The 17,707-nt window shown below is 39.2% G+C and overlaps 1 protein-coding gene across 4 annotated transcripts in view; it reads right to left on the bottom strand.

The window, feature by feature from the left end:
• The window catches only part of col16a1 (collagen, type XVI, alpha 1), a 204,872-nt gene that overhangs the window by 64,385 nt on the left and 122,780 nt on the right, over nucleotides 1-17,707 (bottom strand). For all 4 annotated transcript variants that reach the window (XM_061882490.1, XM_061882491.1, XM_061882492.1 and 1 more), the window contains exons 18-30: nucleotides 14,095-14,136; nucleotides 13,976-14,011; nucleotides 13,774-13,896; nucleotides 13,285-13,320; nucleotides 12,871-12,906; nucleotides 8,849-8,977; nucleotides 8,577-8,621; nucleotides 8,191-8,226; nucleotides 8,053-8,106; nucleotides 7,923-7,973; nucleotides 7,696-7,839; nucleotides 4,560-4,595; nucleotides 87-194 (exon numbers count right to left, since the gene is read on the bottom strand). In XM_061882490.1, the coding sequence (XP_061738474.1) occupies nucleotides 87-194; nucleotides 4,560-4,595; nucleotides 7,696-7,839; nucleotides 7,923-7,973; nucleotides 8,053-8,106; nucleotides 8,191-8,226; nucleotides 8,577-8,621; nucleotides 8,849-8,977; nucleotides 12,871-12,906; nucleotides 13,285-13,320; nucleotides 13,774-13,896; nucleotides 13,976-14,011; nucleotides 14,095-14,136 (876 nt within the window). The remainder of the gene's footprint in view (nucleotides 1-86; nucleotides 195-4,559; nucleotides 4,596-7,695; nucleotides 7,840-7,922; nucleotides 7,974-8,052; nucleotides 8,107-8,190; nucleotides 8,227-8,576; nucleotides 8,622-8,848; nucleotides 8,978-12,870; nucleotides 12,907-13,284; nucleotides 13,321-13,773; nucleotides 13,897-13,975; nucleotides 14,012-14,094; nucleotides 14,137-17,707) is intronic.

Genomic DNA, 17,707 nt, shown 5'->3' with positions numbered 1-17,707 from the left:
GTGTCAAACATCCAGCATTGGCGTTTAATAACATTTTACCATAAAAAGTTACTATCAGGTACGCAATGGCAAAGGAGTGGTTCTACCTTCTCTCCCTTTAAGCCTATTGGTCCATCTCTTCCAGGCTCTCCAGGCAGACCTGGGACTCCAGGAGCGCCATTAACGCCTTTATCTCCTTGGTCTCCTTGGTCACCCTGACAATACACACATAATATTAAGAATACTTATCAAAGTAGGGTTATTGACACTGATGCCGGTAGTCTAACATGACGTCTTTTTTCATTAACAAAAAAAATCTAATGTGTTACTATTTCCAAACCAGTAGTCAGATTAAAGTGTATTTAACCCAAGTCACTATTTTTTATTTTCCCTCGTACACTGCAAAATGTCAGTGTTCAAAAGCCAAGAAAAACAAAACAAAAATGAGGGGTATTTTATTTGAACTAAGCAAAATGATCTGCCAATAGAACACAAACATTTGTCAAGACTTTCCAAAACAAGTAAAATTAGCTAACCTCAATGAACCCAAAAATACCTTAAAATAAGTATATTCTCACTAATAACAAGTGCACTTTTCTTGGTAGAAAAATAAAAAAAAGAGACCTTTTTGCTCAATATGTTGAAAAATATTCTTAAATGAACTAAATGCTAGTGCCATTATCTTGACATAATGATATGATATCACATTTCTTGAAACCAGCAAATTTATACTAAAAACTAGTTTATTGTTCTTAATGGAAAGTCAACAAGGCAACCACTTGTTACTCTCGGGGTGTACTAGCCGCTAAAGCAATATCATATGGTCTAAAAATGCATTTTTCCATCCATAACATGACATGATCGCGCCAAGTGCGTGCTTTTTCAGTCAACTAGTGCGCACATATACAGCCCCGGCCAAATTGTTTTTAATTGTCATTTTGAGGAATTTATCTGAATGTGCATGAACTATTTATGTTCAAAATAGTTATAAATGTCAAATGTTTAAATATTAACTGTCAGTTTACTGTATTGTGCCAACTGTACTACTATATGAGTACGTGTTTTCTATTGTTTCATTGAAAAAACAAACAAACAGCTAAGTCCATTTGGCTGTCATCTGTTTTAATTATGAGACACAATTCTGTTAAAAATCCAGATTTTTTTTTTATGCTTGAAAAAAGAAATGATTACTTTAATAAAGTATTTTTATACTTGTGAGTGTTGATGACACAGCTTTGCAACACTTGATATTCTAGTTTCAATCATGTTTTACTCAATATAGGTCATTAAATCTCAGCAACAAGCTGTAATATCTTACTGAGATCATTTAGGACCAAAAACCCTTAAAAAGAGTTACATGTTTTGTTCCAACCACATTTTCGCTCAGTCATTATATACACAGGAAGAATTCATAAAATTAGATTATTTAAAAGTCTATTAATGTCGGCAATTCAACTTCAAAAGTGAAAATATATGATATAAACTCATTAGATGCAAAGTAACATATGTCAAGCCTTTCTTTACTATAATTTTGATTATCATAAGGGTATAAGGGTTGGAATTGGGGGTTATACCTCCAAATATGATTCCGGGCACGGCACCTCTGCTGCCCACTGCTCCTCCAACCTCCCAGGGGATGAACAAGGGTGATGGGTCAAATGAAGAGGACCCATTTCACCACACTTAGTGTGTGTGTGACAATCATTGGTACTTTAACTTTAACTGACCCAGGGATCAATAAAGTACTTTCTATACTATTCTATTCTATTCTAACTTAATAATGGCTTACAGTTTGAATTAAAAAAACAAAAAAAACTTTTTCTGAGGTTTTTATAAGCGGTAAGCAAAATACATCAACATTATATCAAAAGAAGATTTGAAATATCTTGTGTACTATGAGCTTATGTCATTATAACAAATTCACCTTGTAAATCGAAATAAACCTTGGCATGGTAAATTATCTCAGAAAATGACAAGTATTCTTAAAAATTTTAAAAAATGTTACGAAATGTTATATTCTAGTGTAATTTCCACATGTTTTATTTTGCTGAATGGAACAGAAAATCGTTCGTCATAATCAGATAATTATTTTAGGGTCCATGTACACAGTAACATTGTAATCCAAATGAAAACATTAAAAAATGTTGTCCATGTACACGTGGTTAATGTTTGTCAAGTCATTTTGGCTTAAAACTAAACAAGGTTGATGCTAATCCATCTTTTTGTTATCTTTTTTCCAAATAAGAATTGACAAGAGAACTGATAAATAACCGAATTGTTAAGCAGAATCAATAGTGGGATCGGAATCGGTAAAATGTTATCAATTCCAATCTCGAGCTTCGAGATAACATTACACTTTTCCAAACCAACAAAGCAAGAGTAAATTGTCGAAATTCACTAGCTCAATGCTAATTGACATTGGATTTGCCATACATATGCTATCGATTAGAATTAGCAATTTCACATTAACACTTCAACACCTCCAAATTTGGTAATCGAAACTACAAACTAAGTGTCACGACGTGGTTTGCGCAGCTTACTGCGGGGTTTGTACTCCCAAAATGCAGACCGTCCATTCCGGACAAAGCGTGCAGGTAAGAACATGGTTTAATTTTCAAAAATCAAAATAGTACAACAAAACGAAACACAAGGCGATGGCACAACGTGCTGATCGCACTTGGAGCTAAAGCCAATACTTAGCATAGACCAGTAGTTCTCAAATGGGGGTACGCGTACCCCTAGGGGTACTTGAAGGTATGCCAAGGGGTACGTGAGATTTTTTGAAAATATTCTAAAAATAGCAACAATTTTAAAATCCTTTATAAATATATTTATTGAATAATACTTCAACAAAATATAAATGTAAGTTCATAAACTGTGAAAAGAAATGCAACAATGCAATATTCAGTGTTGACAGCTAGATTTTTTGTGGACATGTTCCATAAATATTGATGTTAAAGATTTGTTTTTTTGTTTAGAATTAAGTTCATGAATCCAGATGGATCTCTATTACAATCCCCAAAGAGGGCACTTTAAGTTGATGATTACTTCTGTGTGTAGAAATCTTTATTTATAATTGAATCACTTGTTTTTTTTTTCAACAATTATTTAGTTATTTTTATATCTTTTTTCCAAATAGTTCAAGAAATACCACTACAAATGAGCAATATTTTGCACTGTTATACACTTTAATAAATCAGAAACTGATGACATGGTGATGTATTTTACTTCTTTAGCTCTTTTTTTCAACCAAAAATTCTTTACTCTGCTTAGGGGGTACTTGAATTAAAGAAAATGTTTACAGGGGGTAAATCACTTAAAAAAGGTTGAGAACCACTGGCATAGACTATGGCATGGAACACTCACGAAACTGTGGAATGAAACAAACAAAACTTACTAGTAGGTTGCGCTAAGCAAACCATGATGCCAGACCGAGTGTAGTGAGCATCGTGAATAAATAACTCTCTGATTAGTGCTCGGCGGCAGGTGAACGTGTCGAACACTAATCAGATAACCAAAACAAACCCAGAAGTGCACTAAACTGGAAGTAAGGGAGTCCAAAACTAACAGAACATAACTAAACAAAACATGATCCCGCCCATGGATCATGATACTAAGATCAGTTAAAATCTGACACCTGGTGTGTAATAAATACGATATTCACCTTAATGGCAAAAAATACTTGCCGACTAAGGTGTAACACACCGCAGTTTATACACTACTGACATCGAGTGTCTTGGAATTGCAGCAGCAAGCAAAGTCTACTATACAGTACATGTAAAAGATACACAGAAGTGTAAGAAAACAAGATATCATACTATATCTTCAAAAAAACAAAAACCTTTTAACATTTATCAACACATTTGTACACACACAAAAGTACTGCAAATCGGTACTGTTGAGTCTTCGGAATTGGTATCGTACTGATTTAAATGTGAAAGGTATCAATTCTGAGGTGGGATTGACTAAGCTCTGCTTCTTCCTACTCTCTTTTGGTAATTGCAATATGAACTGTAAGTAAGAGTTGTATAACAATGTAACCCTGAATACAAGTTAGAATAAACTAAAGTAGTTATTTGAAATAAAGCAAAAATTAACATTAAATAAAACATATACAGCAAGAAAATATGGAGGCAAGCTTTTAAATGTGTCTTACCTTTAACACTAAGTCTATCAAGTTTTACAAAATAAAGGTCTTTCATTGACTTTTTACCACCCCCGTTATCAGTACTGGCAGATGACCAAAGGTTTGAGTTAACTTTAAGTTCAAGGAAAGTCATTTATAGTAATGGAATGCAGCCTGACTCTGTTGATGGCAGATGTATTATTTACGAGTTGTTGGGTTGCACGGACAGGCTTTGGCTAAGACGGGCCAGGGTTTCTTGAAGCCTCCTAAATCACCATTAAATGTTGTGAGTTCAGTTCAACTAAGTTCCTTTGATCCATTGTTATGTATTGTTAAGTGGAAAAAAATATTTTATGTATGCATTGTGTTTTGTCAAAACCTGCTTAATGTTGTGGGAAGTTGTTGATGTGTCTGAGAAGACAAAGGAAAAAAAAGAATCTATTAGGGAGCTTACCTTATCTCCTTTCTCTCCATCAAAACCTGGGAGGCCCTGTGTGGGTGGAACACAATTATGTGGATGTTTTTATTGTATGAGCCAGGGGTCGGCAACACAAAATGTTGAAAGAGCCATATTGGACCAAAAATACAAAAACAAATCCATCCGGAGCCGCAAAAAATTAAAAGCCATATTACATACAGATAGTGTGTCATGAGATATAAATTAAATTATGAGTACTTAAAGGAAAATAATTGAGCTCAAATATAGCTACAAACGAGGCATGATGATGCAATATGTACATATAGCTAGCCTAAATAGCATGTTAGCATCGATTAGCTTGCGGTCATGCATTGACCAAATATGTCTGATTAGCACTCCACACAAGTCAATAACATCAACAAAACTCACCTTTGTGCATTCGTGCACAAAGTTAAAAGTTTGGTGGACAAAATAAGACATAAAAAGAAGTGGCATACAAGACGTCTTAGAAAGTCGGAGATAGTTATACATGTAAACAAACGACGGTGAGTTCAAGGACCGCCAAAATTAGTAGGACAAAACGGCGCTCACAAAAAACTTGAATCAGTGACGCATGTTTAATGTTAACAGCAGAGGTGGGACCAAGTCATTGTTTTGCAAGTCACAAGTAAGTCTCAAGTCTTTGCCCTCAAGTCCCGAATCAAGACAGGCAAGTCTCAAGTCAAGTCCCAAGTCCTGCATTTTGAGTTTCGAGCCATTTCAAGACATACACAGATTGTGTATGCTTTTAAAACGCTGTATTTGTTTATTCATGCATAACGTTAAAAGTTTGGTGAACAAAATGAGACAGAATAAAGAAGTGGCATAAAACATGTCTTAGAAAGTTGGAGAAAGTTATACATGTAAACAAACGACGGTGAGTTCAAGGACCGCCAAAATTAGTAGGACAAAACGGCGCTCACAAAAAACTCGAATCAGTGACGCATGTTTAATGTTAACAGCAGAGGTGGGACCAAGTCATTGATTTGTAAGTCAAAAGTAAGTCTCAAGTCTTTGCCCTCAAGTCCCGAATCAAGACAGGCAAGTCCCGAGTCAAGTCCAAAGTCAAGACTGGAAAGTCTCAAGTCAAGTCCCAAGTCCTGCATTTTGAGTTTCGAGCCATTTCAAGACATACACAGATTGTGTATGCTTTTAAAACGCTGTATTTGTTTATTCATGCACAACGTTAAAAGTTTGGTGGACAAAATGAGACAGAATAAAGAAGTGGCATAACACATGTCTTAGAAAGTTGGAGAAAGTTATACATGTAAACAAACGACGGTGAGTTCAAGGACCGCCAAAATTAGTAGGACAAAACGGCGCTCACAAAAAACTTGAATCAGTGACGCATGTTTAATGTTAACAGCAGAGGTGGGACCAAGTCATTGTTTTGCAAGTCACAAGTAAGTCTCAAGTCTTTGCCCTCAAGTCCCGAATCAAGACAGGCAAGTCCCGAGTCAAGTCCAAAGTCAAGACTGGAAAGTCTCAAGTCAAGTCCCAAGTCCTGCATTTTGAGTTTTGAGCCATTTCAAGTCATTTTAACCACAGACTAATTTATTTAACACAGATTGTGTATGATTTTAAAACGGTGTATTTATTTATTCATGCACAACGTTAAAAATTTGGTGGACAAAATTAAACAGAAAAAGAAGTGGCATTAAACACATCTTAGAAAGTCGAAGAAAGTTGTACATGTAAACAAACGACGGTGAGTTCAAGGACCGCCAAAATTAGTAGGACAAAACGGTGCTCACCAAATACTCGAATCAGTGAAGCATGTTTAATGTTAACAGCAGAGGTGGGACCAAGTCATTGGTTTGCAAGTCACAAGTAAGTCTCAATTCTTTGCCCTCAAGTCTCGAGTCAAGACAGGCAAGTCCCGAGTCAAGTCCAAAGTCGAGATTGAAAAGTCTCAAGTCAAGTCCCAAGTCTTGCATTTTGAGTTTTGAGTCATTTCAAGTCCTTTTAACCACAGACTAATATATTCACACAGATTGTTTATGCTTTTAAAACGCTGTATTTGTAAATTCATGCACAATGTTAAAAGTTTGGTGGACAAAATGAGACAGGAAAAGAAGTGGCATAAAATAAGTCTTAGAAAGTCGGAGAAAGTTGTACATGTAAACCGGGGGTCGGCAACCCGCGGCTCTAGAGCTGCATGTGGCTCTTTAGCGCCACCCTAGTGTCTCTCTGAAGCTTTTTCAAAAATGTATGAAAAATGGAAAAAAAATGAGGGGGAAAAATATATTTTTTGTTTTGATATGGTTTCTGCAGGAGGACATATATGACACAAACCTCCCTAATTGCTATAAATCAAACTGCTTATATTTAAACATGCTTCATTGATTCGAGTATTTGGCGAGCGCTGTTTTGTCCTACTAATTTTGGCGGTCCTTGAACTCACCGTAGTTTGTTTACATGTACAACTTTCTCGGACGCGTTTTATGCCACTTCTTTTTCTGTCTTATTTTGTCCAGCAAACTTTTAACGTTGTGCATGAATGCACAAAGGTGAGTTTTGTTGAAGTTATTGTCTTGTGTGGAGTGCTAATCAGACATATTTGGTCCCTGCATGACTGCAAGCTAATCAATGCTAACATGCTATTTAGGCTAGCTATATGTACATAATGCACCATTATGCCTTATTTGTAGCTATATTTGAGCTAATTTAGTTTCCTTTAAGTCCTCTTAATTCAATTTATATCTCATGACACACTATCTGTATGTAATATGGCTTTAATTTTTTCGTGGCTACAGACATATTTGTTTTTGAATTTTTGGTCCAACATGGCTCTTTCAACATTTTGGGTTGCCGACCCCTGATGCAAACAAACTACGGTGAGTTCAAGGACCGGCAAAATTAGTAGGACAAAACGGCGCTCGCCAAATACTCAAATCAGTGAGGTTTGTGTCATGTTTGCCCTCCTACATAAACCATATTAAAATAAAAAATATGCATCTTTTTCCATTTTTCATACATTTTTGAAAAAGCTCCAGAGAGCCATTAGGGTGGCGCAAAAGAGCCGCGTGCGGCTCAAGAGCCACGAGTTGCCGACCCCCGGTATAAGCACACTCTTGACTTTGGAGATATCTCAGTATTGTTGAGTTCTGTTGAGACAAAAAGATATTCGAACCTGTTTGCCATCCGCCCCGAGCCCGGGAGGTCCAGGGTTACCCGGAGGGCCTGGCTCGCCCAGGTTGCCTCGGGAGCCCTCGGGTATTTTGATGCTGGCCGGTCCGCTGCCGACCTCGTACGGTTGGCACACACCACACTCGCCCTGGAAACGAAGCGAAGAAGATGGTTAGTTTGCACGACAACCACACAAGGAAGGACGAGTTCTTGCTGTAGGTCTTCTCTTACTCGTTCTCCTTTTTGGCCAGGAAGACTGAGACCAGGAATTCCTGTCTCTCCCTGTCAATAACATTTTCAAGTCATTACCCGGGGCTTTCAACCACGTTTCCAGCATTGCAGGTACGACTGAGTCCCTTACCTTTTCGCCTTTCTCTCCGTTCTTTCCAGCAGATCCTCTCGGCCCGAGTTTCCCCTGTTTCAAGCACCCTTTTAGGATGTGACCGAATCGTGATGCGAGGCAGAAAGTTCTATTTTAAAGAGCTTAATCTGAACTCACCGGTTTACCATCAGCTCCTCTTCGCCCTGCATTACCCTGCAGACAAGCCCCCCCAAAAATAATCCGAAAATTAATAAAAAGGGATGGGTCTTTTGAATTGGTAATTCATGTTTCATACTCTGATGCGCCCCACAGGCAACCATGTCAAATGCATTTAGTTCCCCTCAGTCGAGGATGTTCACTGATATGCTCCCCACGCACTAAAATCCCTATAGCAGACTGTCTAGACTAAAAACTATCGCCGCACAGTGATTATCTTGCTCCTGTAGTCTATTAAAAGACCCATTTAGCAAACGACTGAATGAATTCCCCCTACACAAGACTTAAGCGTGGCGTGCTATTGAGGTCAGGTACTCGGAGTCTTGTTTCTTATTTATGTTACTTGCCTTCTCCCCGCTTGGGCCAGGTGGTCCTGCATTTCCTGCCTCTCCCTGCGGTGCAGGAAAAAAAAAAATGAAACAATGCATCATTTTAATGAAGGTCCTTATCGTGTCGCACACATGCAAGAAAAAGCACTGATGCAAACAAAAACAAAACAATGCACATATAGTCCAAAAAAGACAATTACCAAATCAATGCCATGCGACCATATGTCATTGTTTCTGGAAAGTTCCAAAATAGCAAGAGTAATTTTAGAGAACTCGACAGATAGACCTACCTGCTCTCCTTTAACGCCAAAGCCTGCTTCTCCTTTTTGACCCTTTACCTGTAGGGTTTGACTCAGGACACCTGGGACCGGGTTCGGGGGTAACTCTCCCAGGGTGGGGCACGCAGAGCAGGAGTCACCCTACAGACAAATCCGATGTAGGTAACATGGCTACAGATAGCAGTGTCCCGATTTGATATTGGTGCAGGTCCTAAATCATGCCCAAAAAATCTTGCTTGCATCTAAAATCTCCTTTACTTGTGCAACTCTCTAAATGTCCTCCAATGAGCACGCACGGTTGGTCTTTTCTTGTATTTTAGTCAAGTCATTTACAAAAGGTAAATATTGTAAGCTGTAGGCTACTTGGAGCTAGCAGCTGCACAACAGCTAAGCACACAATAGCACACAAGCTAAGCAGCCGTAGTAAGAGTCTTTAATTAAACAAATCTAAAACAGCACATAAACAAGCATCAAATAATAATAGTTGCTTATTACTCACAGATATAAAGTCTGCTGGAAACATCCAGTAACAAACGTGTCCGCATCATTCAACTTACTATGTTAGGAACTTAACTTAACCTCTTAAGGCCCAAGCTGTTTGTTTACAAGGTTTTTTTTATTTCTCTTTGCTATTTGGGTTTATTGGACCCGAATTGGAATAAAAACTAAGAATCATCTTTTGGTATGATGTACTTAGTACATAAGTACACAAATGTGTACTTCATGTTTAGTAACATGCTGATTCTTATTTTTACACATTTTTTTCCCAAATTACATTGCATGTTATACTCTTCTGACACCACCAGATGGCAGTGTGAGTGTCCACATAAGTGGCCATAAGACCCCAATTCAGTAGTTTACACAATTTAAGAAATAAGAGCTAAAAGGCGCTGTCCACGCCTTTAGAGGTTTTTAATGAATTATTGTGACCACTGCAAGTCCATTCCAATATTTTTGCCGATACGTGACATGAATCTGATTTATTTCATGTAAATGTAAACAAAACAATTCTGTTGGTTTTCTTTTTCAAATTGGACATTGGTCTCTTTCGTATGTGGATATAGAGGTGAAACTCAAAAACCTGCAAACGTTCGCTTAGTCCACTGATTACATTTAAAAAGCTCATTATGTGAAACACGAGATATTTAAAGCTTTCTTTTGATATAATTTGGATGATTGTGGTTCTTAGCTTGCAAAAACTCAGAATGTAAAATCTCGGAAGTGAAGCACGGAGGCGGACGTGTATTCGCAGAGAAGACAATATGTGGTGGAAATGGGCCGGTCGGCAAAAGATTGTCAATAAAAGTGAAAAAAAAAAAAGAGCGCCTTGATTTTTTTGTGGCTTATTCTGAAGGCTACAATACACTATATTCCTTTTTTTTGTTTTCATGTAACCCCCCCGTCTCATTTATAGGGTATGGCAGCTTTTATTTGGCTGTGGCAAGCCACCGCAATCAATTGTATTAGGGAGAATCCTGCAGTATTGTGGCATGCTTGCTGATATTGCATCAAATCGATACTGGTATCGGCTGATACACAACGCTTTATTACTAGTATCGTATCGGACGGGACACGCCTCGCTGCAGACTGCAACCTAATCACTAATTAGTGGTTAGTTTGTAATTAGGGCACTGCTTCAAAGTATACACCAATAAAACTCTGATAAATAGCGTGTTGATGGATCTTTGACCACAGGGAATCGTATTTGAAATTTAATTTCAATTCATGGGGGTCCTGCCCGAGTAACTAATCCCTGCAAGTCTGAAGGTGCTTGAGCTTGAACTTCAATTGATGCAATGGATTAATTAGCCTTTCAATTTGCAGGGACTACATTTATGTCCTTCACATAGACTATATAATTTAAGGATATTGTAGGTCAGGGGTCTCAGACACGCGGCCCGCGGGCCAATTGCGGCCTGCGAGACGTTATTTTGCGGCCCCCACCTTAATATGAAAGTTTAATGTTAGTGTGGCCCGCGAGTTTTATATGAATGGCGCTTGACAGCATTGTGTGTGGATCTGAAGTAATCTCCCAATCACGGTGTATTATATGGCTCTTGGGGGCCAAACATTGACGTCACTCACGTGATGCAAGCAGACGAAAAAAAGCAACCACACCCTCCAGACAGAGACGATTTTTGTTATTTGGGTCCAAAATGGCTCTTTCAACGTTCTGGGTTGCCTACCCCTGCGTTAGTGGAAAAGCCTCAAAGGAGTGAAAGCAACAGAGACGTTGCCATGGAGACGAGGGTTTTCTTACGTGCCTGGCTGCAGTCACACCGCGACACCTGTCCGTCAGTAACAACAGTCCCCGATAACCTGGACCAATTAAAACCGTTTTGTTTTTTTAACATGGTTTAATTTGCATTGCTTCACACAATGAACACTACATATATTTCTATATGACGCCGGATAACACTTCGGGAGCCGTTACTTTTTTCCACTCGGTATTATCCACAGACCGTCGTGTTGCCGTATGTAGAAAAAGCGGAACGACACACATTGCGGAAATATCATCATTCTCCGTGTCGGCTAAATACAAATATATTCCACAACCCCAAATAACAAGATGGGGTTGTGGTGAAGAAAGAGCTGAGCCGGAAGGCAAAGCTCTCAATTTACCGGTCGATCTACGTTCCCATCCTCACCTATGGTCATGAGCTTTGGGTCATGACCGAAAGGATAAGATCACGGGTACAAGCGGCCGAAATTAGTTTCCTCCGCCGTGTGGCGGGGCTCTCCCTTAGAGATAGGGTGAGAAGCTCTGCCATCCGGGAGGAACTCAAAGTAAAGCCGCTGCTCCTCCACATCGAGAGGAGCCAGATGAGGTGGTTCAGGCATCTGGTCAGGGTGCCACCCGAACGCCTCCCTAGGGAGGTGTTTAGGGCACGTCCAACCGGTAGGAGGCCACGGGGAAGACCCAGGACACGTTGGGAAGACTATGTCTCCCGGCTGGCCTGGGAACACCTCGGGATCCCCCGGGAAGAGCTAGACAAAGTGGCTGGGGAAAGGGAAGTCTGGGTTTCCCTGCTTAGGCTGTTGCCCCCGCGACCCGACCTCGGATAAGCGGAAGAAGATGGATGGATGGATGGATGGAACCCCAAACATGTATTTATCAAAGCCTGCAGTGAAGAGAAAGGTTAGTGATGAGCAACGACAATTCCATGAAAAGTGGGGGATGCAATATTTCTTTGTTGAGCACAGGGGCACCCCGACGTGTCTTATTTGCGCAGAGAAAGTTACTGCGCCCAAGGGATACAATTTGAAACTTAATTACACAACTAGACGTACTGAGAAGTATGCACAATTTTTTTTAAGAAATCTTTTCTTGCGGCCCAGCCTCACCCAGACTCTGCGTCCAGTGGCCCCCAGGTAAATTGAGTTTGAGACCCCTGTTGTAAGTGTCGTTGAAACTTAGTTAATATTTTTCTTTTAAGGGTTAATATTTCTTGTTGAAAATTATTATGGTTGTGAATTTATGTTACATTTTTTATAAATAAGACAAATTTCGATTGTTTGAAAAGGGCAATTTATTTCCTTTTGTTACATCGCTATTCTCGCGAGGTTTTGGTTTAGTACAAGAGGTTGTGAGACCTGCATTCGCGTGGATATGCAAAAGAACCTGAGCGAGCCATCCACAGGAGTAAGAACATTTAGCCAGATTCACAAGGTATTTTGTCTTATTGTGTCGATTTAATCTGTATATTTGTAAAGTATGTTGGTCTCATTATTATACGCTCATTTAGTATGCACAGGACTGAATATATTTGCTGCCCAAGAACCTCCGAAGTGGCAGGCGGCCACGAGGTAGCCATTTTGTTTAGCACTTTATCTGCCTGTGACTGGACTATGTCTTAAGCATTGTATTTCATGTCTTATCCTGTAGTTTTCACGGCATTAGCCCAAGTAAAGCGCCCGTCTTTAAGAAGCCGTGCCTTTGTTGTCATTTCGGAGCCGCACCTGTTGTAGGTCCTTCTTAATATTCTTTAGTAATGCATTGTAACAAATTTAAATTCAAACAACGCCACACTGACCTTTTCGCCTTTCGTGCCATCTGATCCAGGTTGTCCCTGTAGAAAGAAAAATCCAGCATATCATTTATCATCCCAACTCTCCCTCGATGAACATGTTTGCTTGGCGATGCCGTGTCTCGACATGGCATGGGAAGCGTAGTGTGGGGGGGTCAATGTAATTAGCCAGATGTGGAAGTGTGTGAGCATGATGAGTGGGCTTTGTGCACGTGTGACTATATGTACTGTACATCTAGCAAGTCAGCCATATTTGAGTGCACTCATAGGGAATGATCACACTTTCCATCTGCTGGCAAGGAGACCCCCTTTGCAACATCCAATGCATATCTGAATGTGTTAGGATGCAGATGAGTGTATTTATGCAGCACTTGCATAGAATATGAAAGAAGCATAACTGAATAAGTAGGAGCTATGTACCTTCTGTCCGGCCTTGCCATCCGTGCCCCTAAGTCCCTGGTGCGTATTGACAAACATAAAGAAGACATGTCATTTGTCAAAGTTTGTGAGTGAGGTCATATCGCAACTTGTTCACCTTTTGTCCTACACTGCTGTGACAAATGGATGCTTGCAATATTGGAAATCATTGCAGAGGCTCTCTTAGGGACCACACGCACACACACCTATCATTTTCCATTACATTCGGAAAGAGACTAAATGAGCAGAACCAGAAATGTCTTTCCCGAGAGCCGCCGCAATACTGTGAAAGTTACAAGGACAGGTACCAGCCCAAGGCCAACATCCTACTGCAGCATGATAAGAAAAATGCAAAGCGTACGTTCCCGGAGACGAGCGCTCAGCGATTCGCTTGAGCTGATTAGGTGTAATAAAAAGAGCAGAACGGCTGTAGAAATGTTAGACAACACAGAAAAGGGCAGGAGCAGAATACTGAGAATGCATTCCACTTACAGGTGGTCCTCTCTCTCCAATGCCTGGTAACCCGGGTTCTCCTTTCTGGGCCGGCATACCCTGCAAAGCTACGGTGTTGCCGATATCAGCTGGCTGCGAGGGGCACACTTCGCATGGGTCACCCTGAAAATGGAAGTCAAACATATTATAGAGAAGCCATCAAGATAAAGAGATTACAGACAATATTTACTGACTGTAATACCTTTGCTCCTTTCGGCCCTGCTGGTCCTCTCGGTCCCTAAGAGTTGGCAGAATCCCAGAATATTGTCTTTAAGAAGCTAATGCATACATTACTAAACTTTAATCTTAAAGATATCTCACTGGATCTCCGGGCAATTTGTCTCCAGGAGGTCCAACGTCCCCCTGTTAGGACACAGAATTATACATTATGACACGAATTAAGATGGAAGGGAGCGTCATGCTTTTGTTTGTAATGCCACTATAAATGTACATGGGATCTAATGAAATTAACCAGGAATTAGGAGTGTCCCAATCCAATATTGACGTTTGTCTGATATCAAAGAAAAAATAAATATCTAATGATATTGGTTTGCATTTAAAATTGACGATAAAAGCAGTCCTGCAGCGTGTTTATTTGTGTGAAATTGTACAGCCAATGAACATCTACCGTATTTTTCGGACTATAAGTCGCTCCGGAGTATAAGTCGCACAGGCCGAAAATGCATAATAAAGAAGGAAAAAAACATATATAAGTCGCACTGGAATATAAGTCGCATTTTTGGGGGAAATGTATTTGATAAAACCCAACACCAAGAATAGACATTTGAAAGGCAATTTAATATAAATAAAGAATAGTGAACAACAGGCTGAATAAGTGTACGTTATATGACGCATAAATAACCAACGGAGAAGGTGCCTGGTATGTTAACGTAACAAATTATGGTAAGAGTCATTCAAATAACTATAACATATAGAACATGCTATACGTTTACCAAACAATCTGTCACTCCTAATCACTAAATCCGATGAAATCTTATACGTCTAGTCTCTTACGTGAATGAGCTAAATAATATTATTTGATATTTTACGGTAATATGTTAATAATTTCACACATAAGTCGCTCCTGAGTATAAGTCGCACCCTTGGCCAAACTATCAAAAAAACTGCGACTTATAGTCCGAAAAATACGGTAAATGTCCTCCAATAAGCACACACGGTTGGTCTTTTCTTCCATTTTAGTCAAATCATTAAAAAAGTTAAACGTGGTAGGCTATAGGCTACTAGGAGCTCGCAGCTACACAACAGCTAAGCACACCATAGCACACAAGCTAGAAGTACGGAATACGTGTCCTTCACTGAGCAATATTGCAGTCTAAAACAGCAAGTAAACAAGTATCAAAAAATTATGTTTGCATATTACTTACACATCAAAAGTCTCCAAGAGAGATGCATATTAGAATGTATCCAATAACATATGTGTCCGCATCATCCAACTTACTGCACCATGAAAACAATTGAATGATACAAATGCATACATCTGTCATGTGAAGTGAATTATATTTATATAGCGCTTTTCTATAGTGACTCAAAGCGCTTTACATAGTGAAACCCAATATGTAAGTTACATTTAAACCAGTGTGGGTGGCACTGGGAGCAGGTGGGTAAAGTGTCTTGCCCAAGGACACAACGGCAGTGGCTAGGATGGCAGAAGCAGGCATCGAACCTGGAACCCTCAAGTGGCTGGCACGGCTGCTCTACCAACCGAGCTATGCCGCCCAAGGCATCAACACTTAACCATCATAAGGTTAGTGTTTTTCATACCTGTCATTGCTCTCCAAATAATTCAACTTGATCAGACCTTTTCTAATTTTAAACACCGCAAAATAAAAGTGTATATTATTTGTGCTGATATCGTATCGGATTAATCCCGGTATCAGCCAATACTCAAGGCTCAAATATAGGGCTGGGCAATAAATGGAATATACTCGATATATGGCGGGTTTGTCTCCATGCGATATAGAAAATGATTACATCGTGATATTCGAATATATGTTCTCACGCAGTTGCTTTTAGCTGCGGGCATTACACTACAGCAGGGGTCAGGAACCTTTTTGGCTGAGAGAGCCATACAAGCCAAATATTTATAAAAGTATTTCCGTGAGAGCCATATATATATATATATATTTTTTTTAACACTGAATACAACTACATGCGTGCATTTTAAGAAAGATCAACATTTTTAGAGTATAATACGTCTCTTATTCTTTTTAATAACATTGTTATTCTGAGGCTAACCAAAAATAAATAAAATACTTCTTACCATTAATCCGACTTCTTGAACAGGTGCGGTAGAAACCGGATGGATGGATGAAAATGCATGAGAATGGTTTGTATTTTTAACGTTATTTTTGACACTGTGATTACCAGCTGAATTATTCATTTCTTATCGTGTTAAGCAATGTCAGCTAAGATTTATCTGAGAGCAAGGTGCAGTCATCAAAAGAGCCACATCTGGCTCTAGAGCCATAGGTTCCCTACCCCTGCACTACAGGCTCCTCTTCACTCTTTCTGGTCTCTCCCTATCACAGAGACATAAAAAACAAGCGCACCCTCTTACATGCTGTCACGCGTGCAACGTCACACGCGCTCCCCGAGCAGAGAGGTAGCTACATTGGTAACATTAGCTGTGATGCTAGCGGAGTGGTGCGAGTGGCAATACAAGAGAGACAAGGTGCAAATCTGGTAACAAATGAAGGAAGAGCTAATTCCCAGGAAAAACAGCGCGAGTTTCAATCGGGAATATGTTGAACAATTATGTGGCATAAGCGTTGCTCCAAAAAGTAGCAACACAGATAATATGCAGCATAATTTGAAAAGTCACCCGATAGAGAATGAAGAGTGATTGAAACTCCGCATGTCAACATCTCCGTTCGGTGCCACACCACAAAATTCCGTAGCAACCATTTCCAGATTAACACTGTATTAAAAAAAAGATCAACAACAGAAGGAGCCTATCACAGAACGAAGGACATACACTATTAAATTTCCTATTATGCAGCTCATTTTTATTTCACACTTATTGAAATATATTGTGTGACATCATGCACAAAAGTGCACTTTATTGGTTTTTAACTATTGTAGTTTACTTCTGTACAAAAAGTGCACTTTCATTTAGTGTTGTTTTGATATGTCATTTTAGTGACATCATGCACAAAAGTGCACTCACAGCTTGTTTTAAAATCTCTCTGACAATCTTGCACTTTCTGTTTTGGAAATGACATGAATTTTTGTGCCACTGCTTAATAAATACAGTTTTGGTAAATTGACTTAGTTGTGATTTCCCTCTCTGCATGAAAGTTTAAAAGTAGCATATATTATTGCAGTATGAAAAAGAATACTTTAATGTAGACACATGGAATCATCATACTGCTGTGATTATATGCATCAAGTGTTCATTCAAGGCTAAGGCAAAATATTGCGATACATATGGTGTATCGTGACATGGTCCAAAAATATTGAGATATTAATAAAAGGCCATATCCCCCAGCCCTACTCCAATATTGTTATCGTACCGGAGGTGAAAGTTTTATTGGGACATCCCTACCAGAAATGCAACTTACTGAGACATAGGAAAAGACGACAAATTCCCGTAAATGTCATTACATTAATTTGACCAAGTTGATGCCTAATACCTTTACGTTACCAATAAAACGACGACAAAGATCATGTAGTGTTCTAATTCTGCCTGGTGACAAACACTTTATTTCAGAAATACCAAGGTGACAATATGCAAACATGGTCCTGTTCCCTCGGGTCAAGTGGAAGCCAGGTGTAGTTCTACTTTTAACCACTTTTAACATATGTTAGTTTTATTCTGTGTAGGGATGGATACCGAATACAGTACTTTAATAAGTATCAACTGAATTATGTCGTCACTAGAGTGCATCAACTTAAGTAAAATCAAACGCTACCA

Source organism: Nerophis ophidion, linkage group LG21 (genome assembly GCF_033978795.1).
Source record: "Nerophis ophidion isolate RoL-2023_Sa linkage group LG21, RoL_Noph_v1.0, whole genome shotgun sequence".
Classification (NCBI taxonomy): Eukaryota; Metazoa; Chordata; class Actinopteri; order Syngnathiformes; family Syngnathidae; genus Nerophis; species Nerophis ophidion.
Note: the sequence above shows the minus strand (reverse complement) of the source record. Positions and strands in the feature narration are given on the sequence as shown.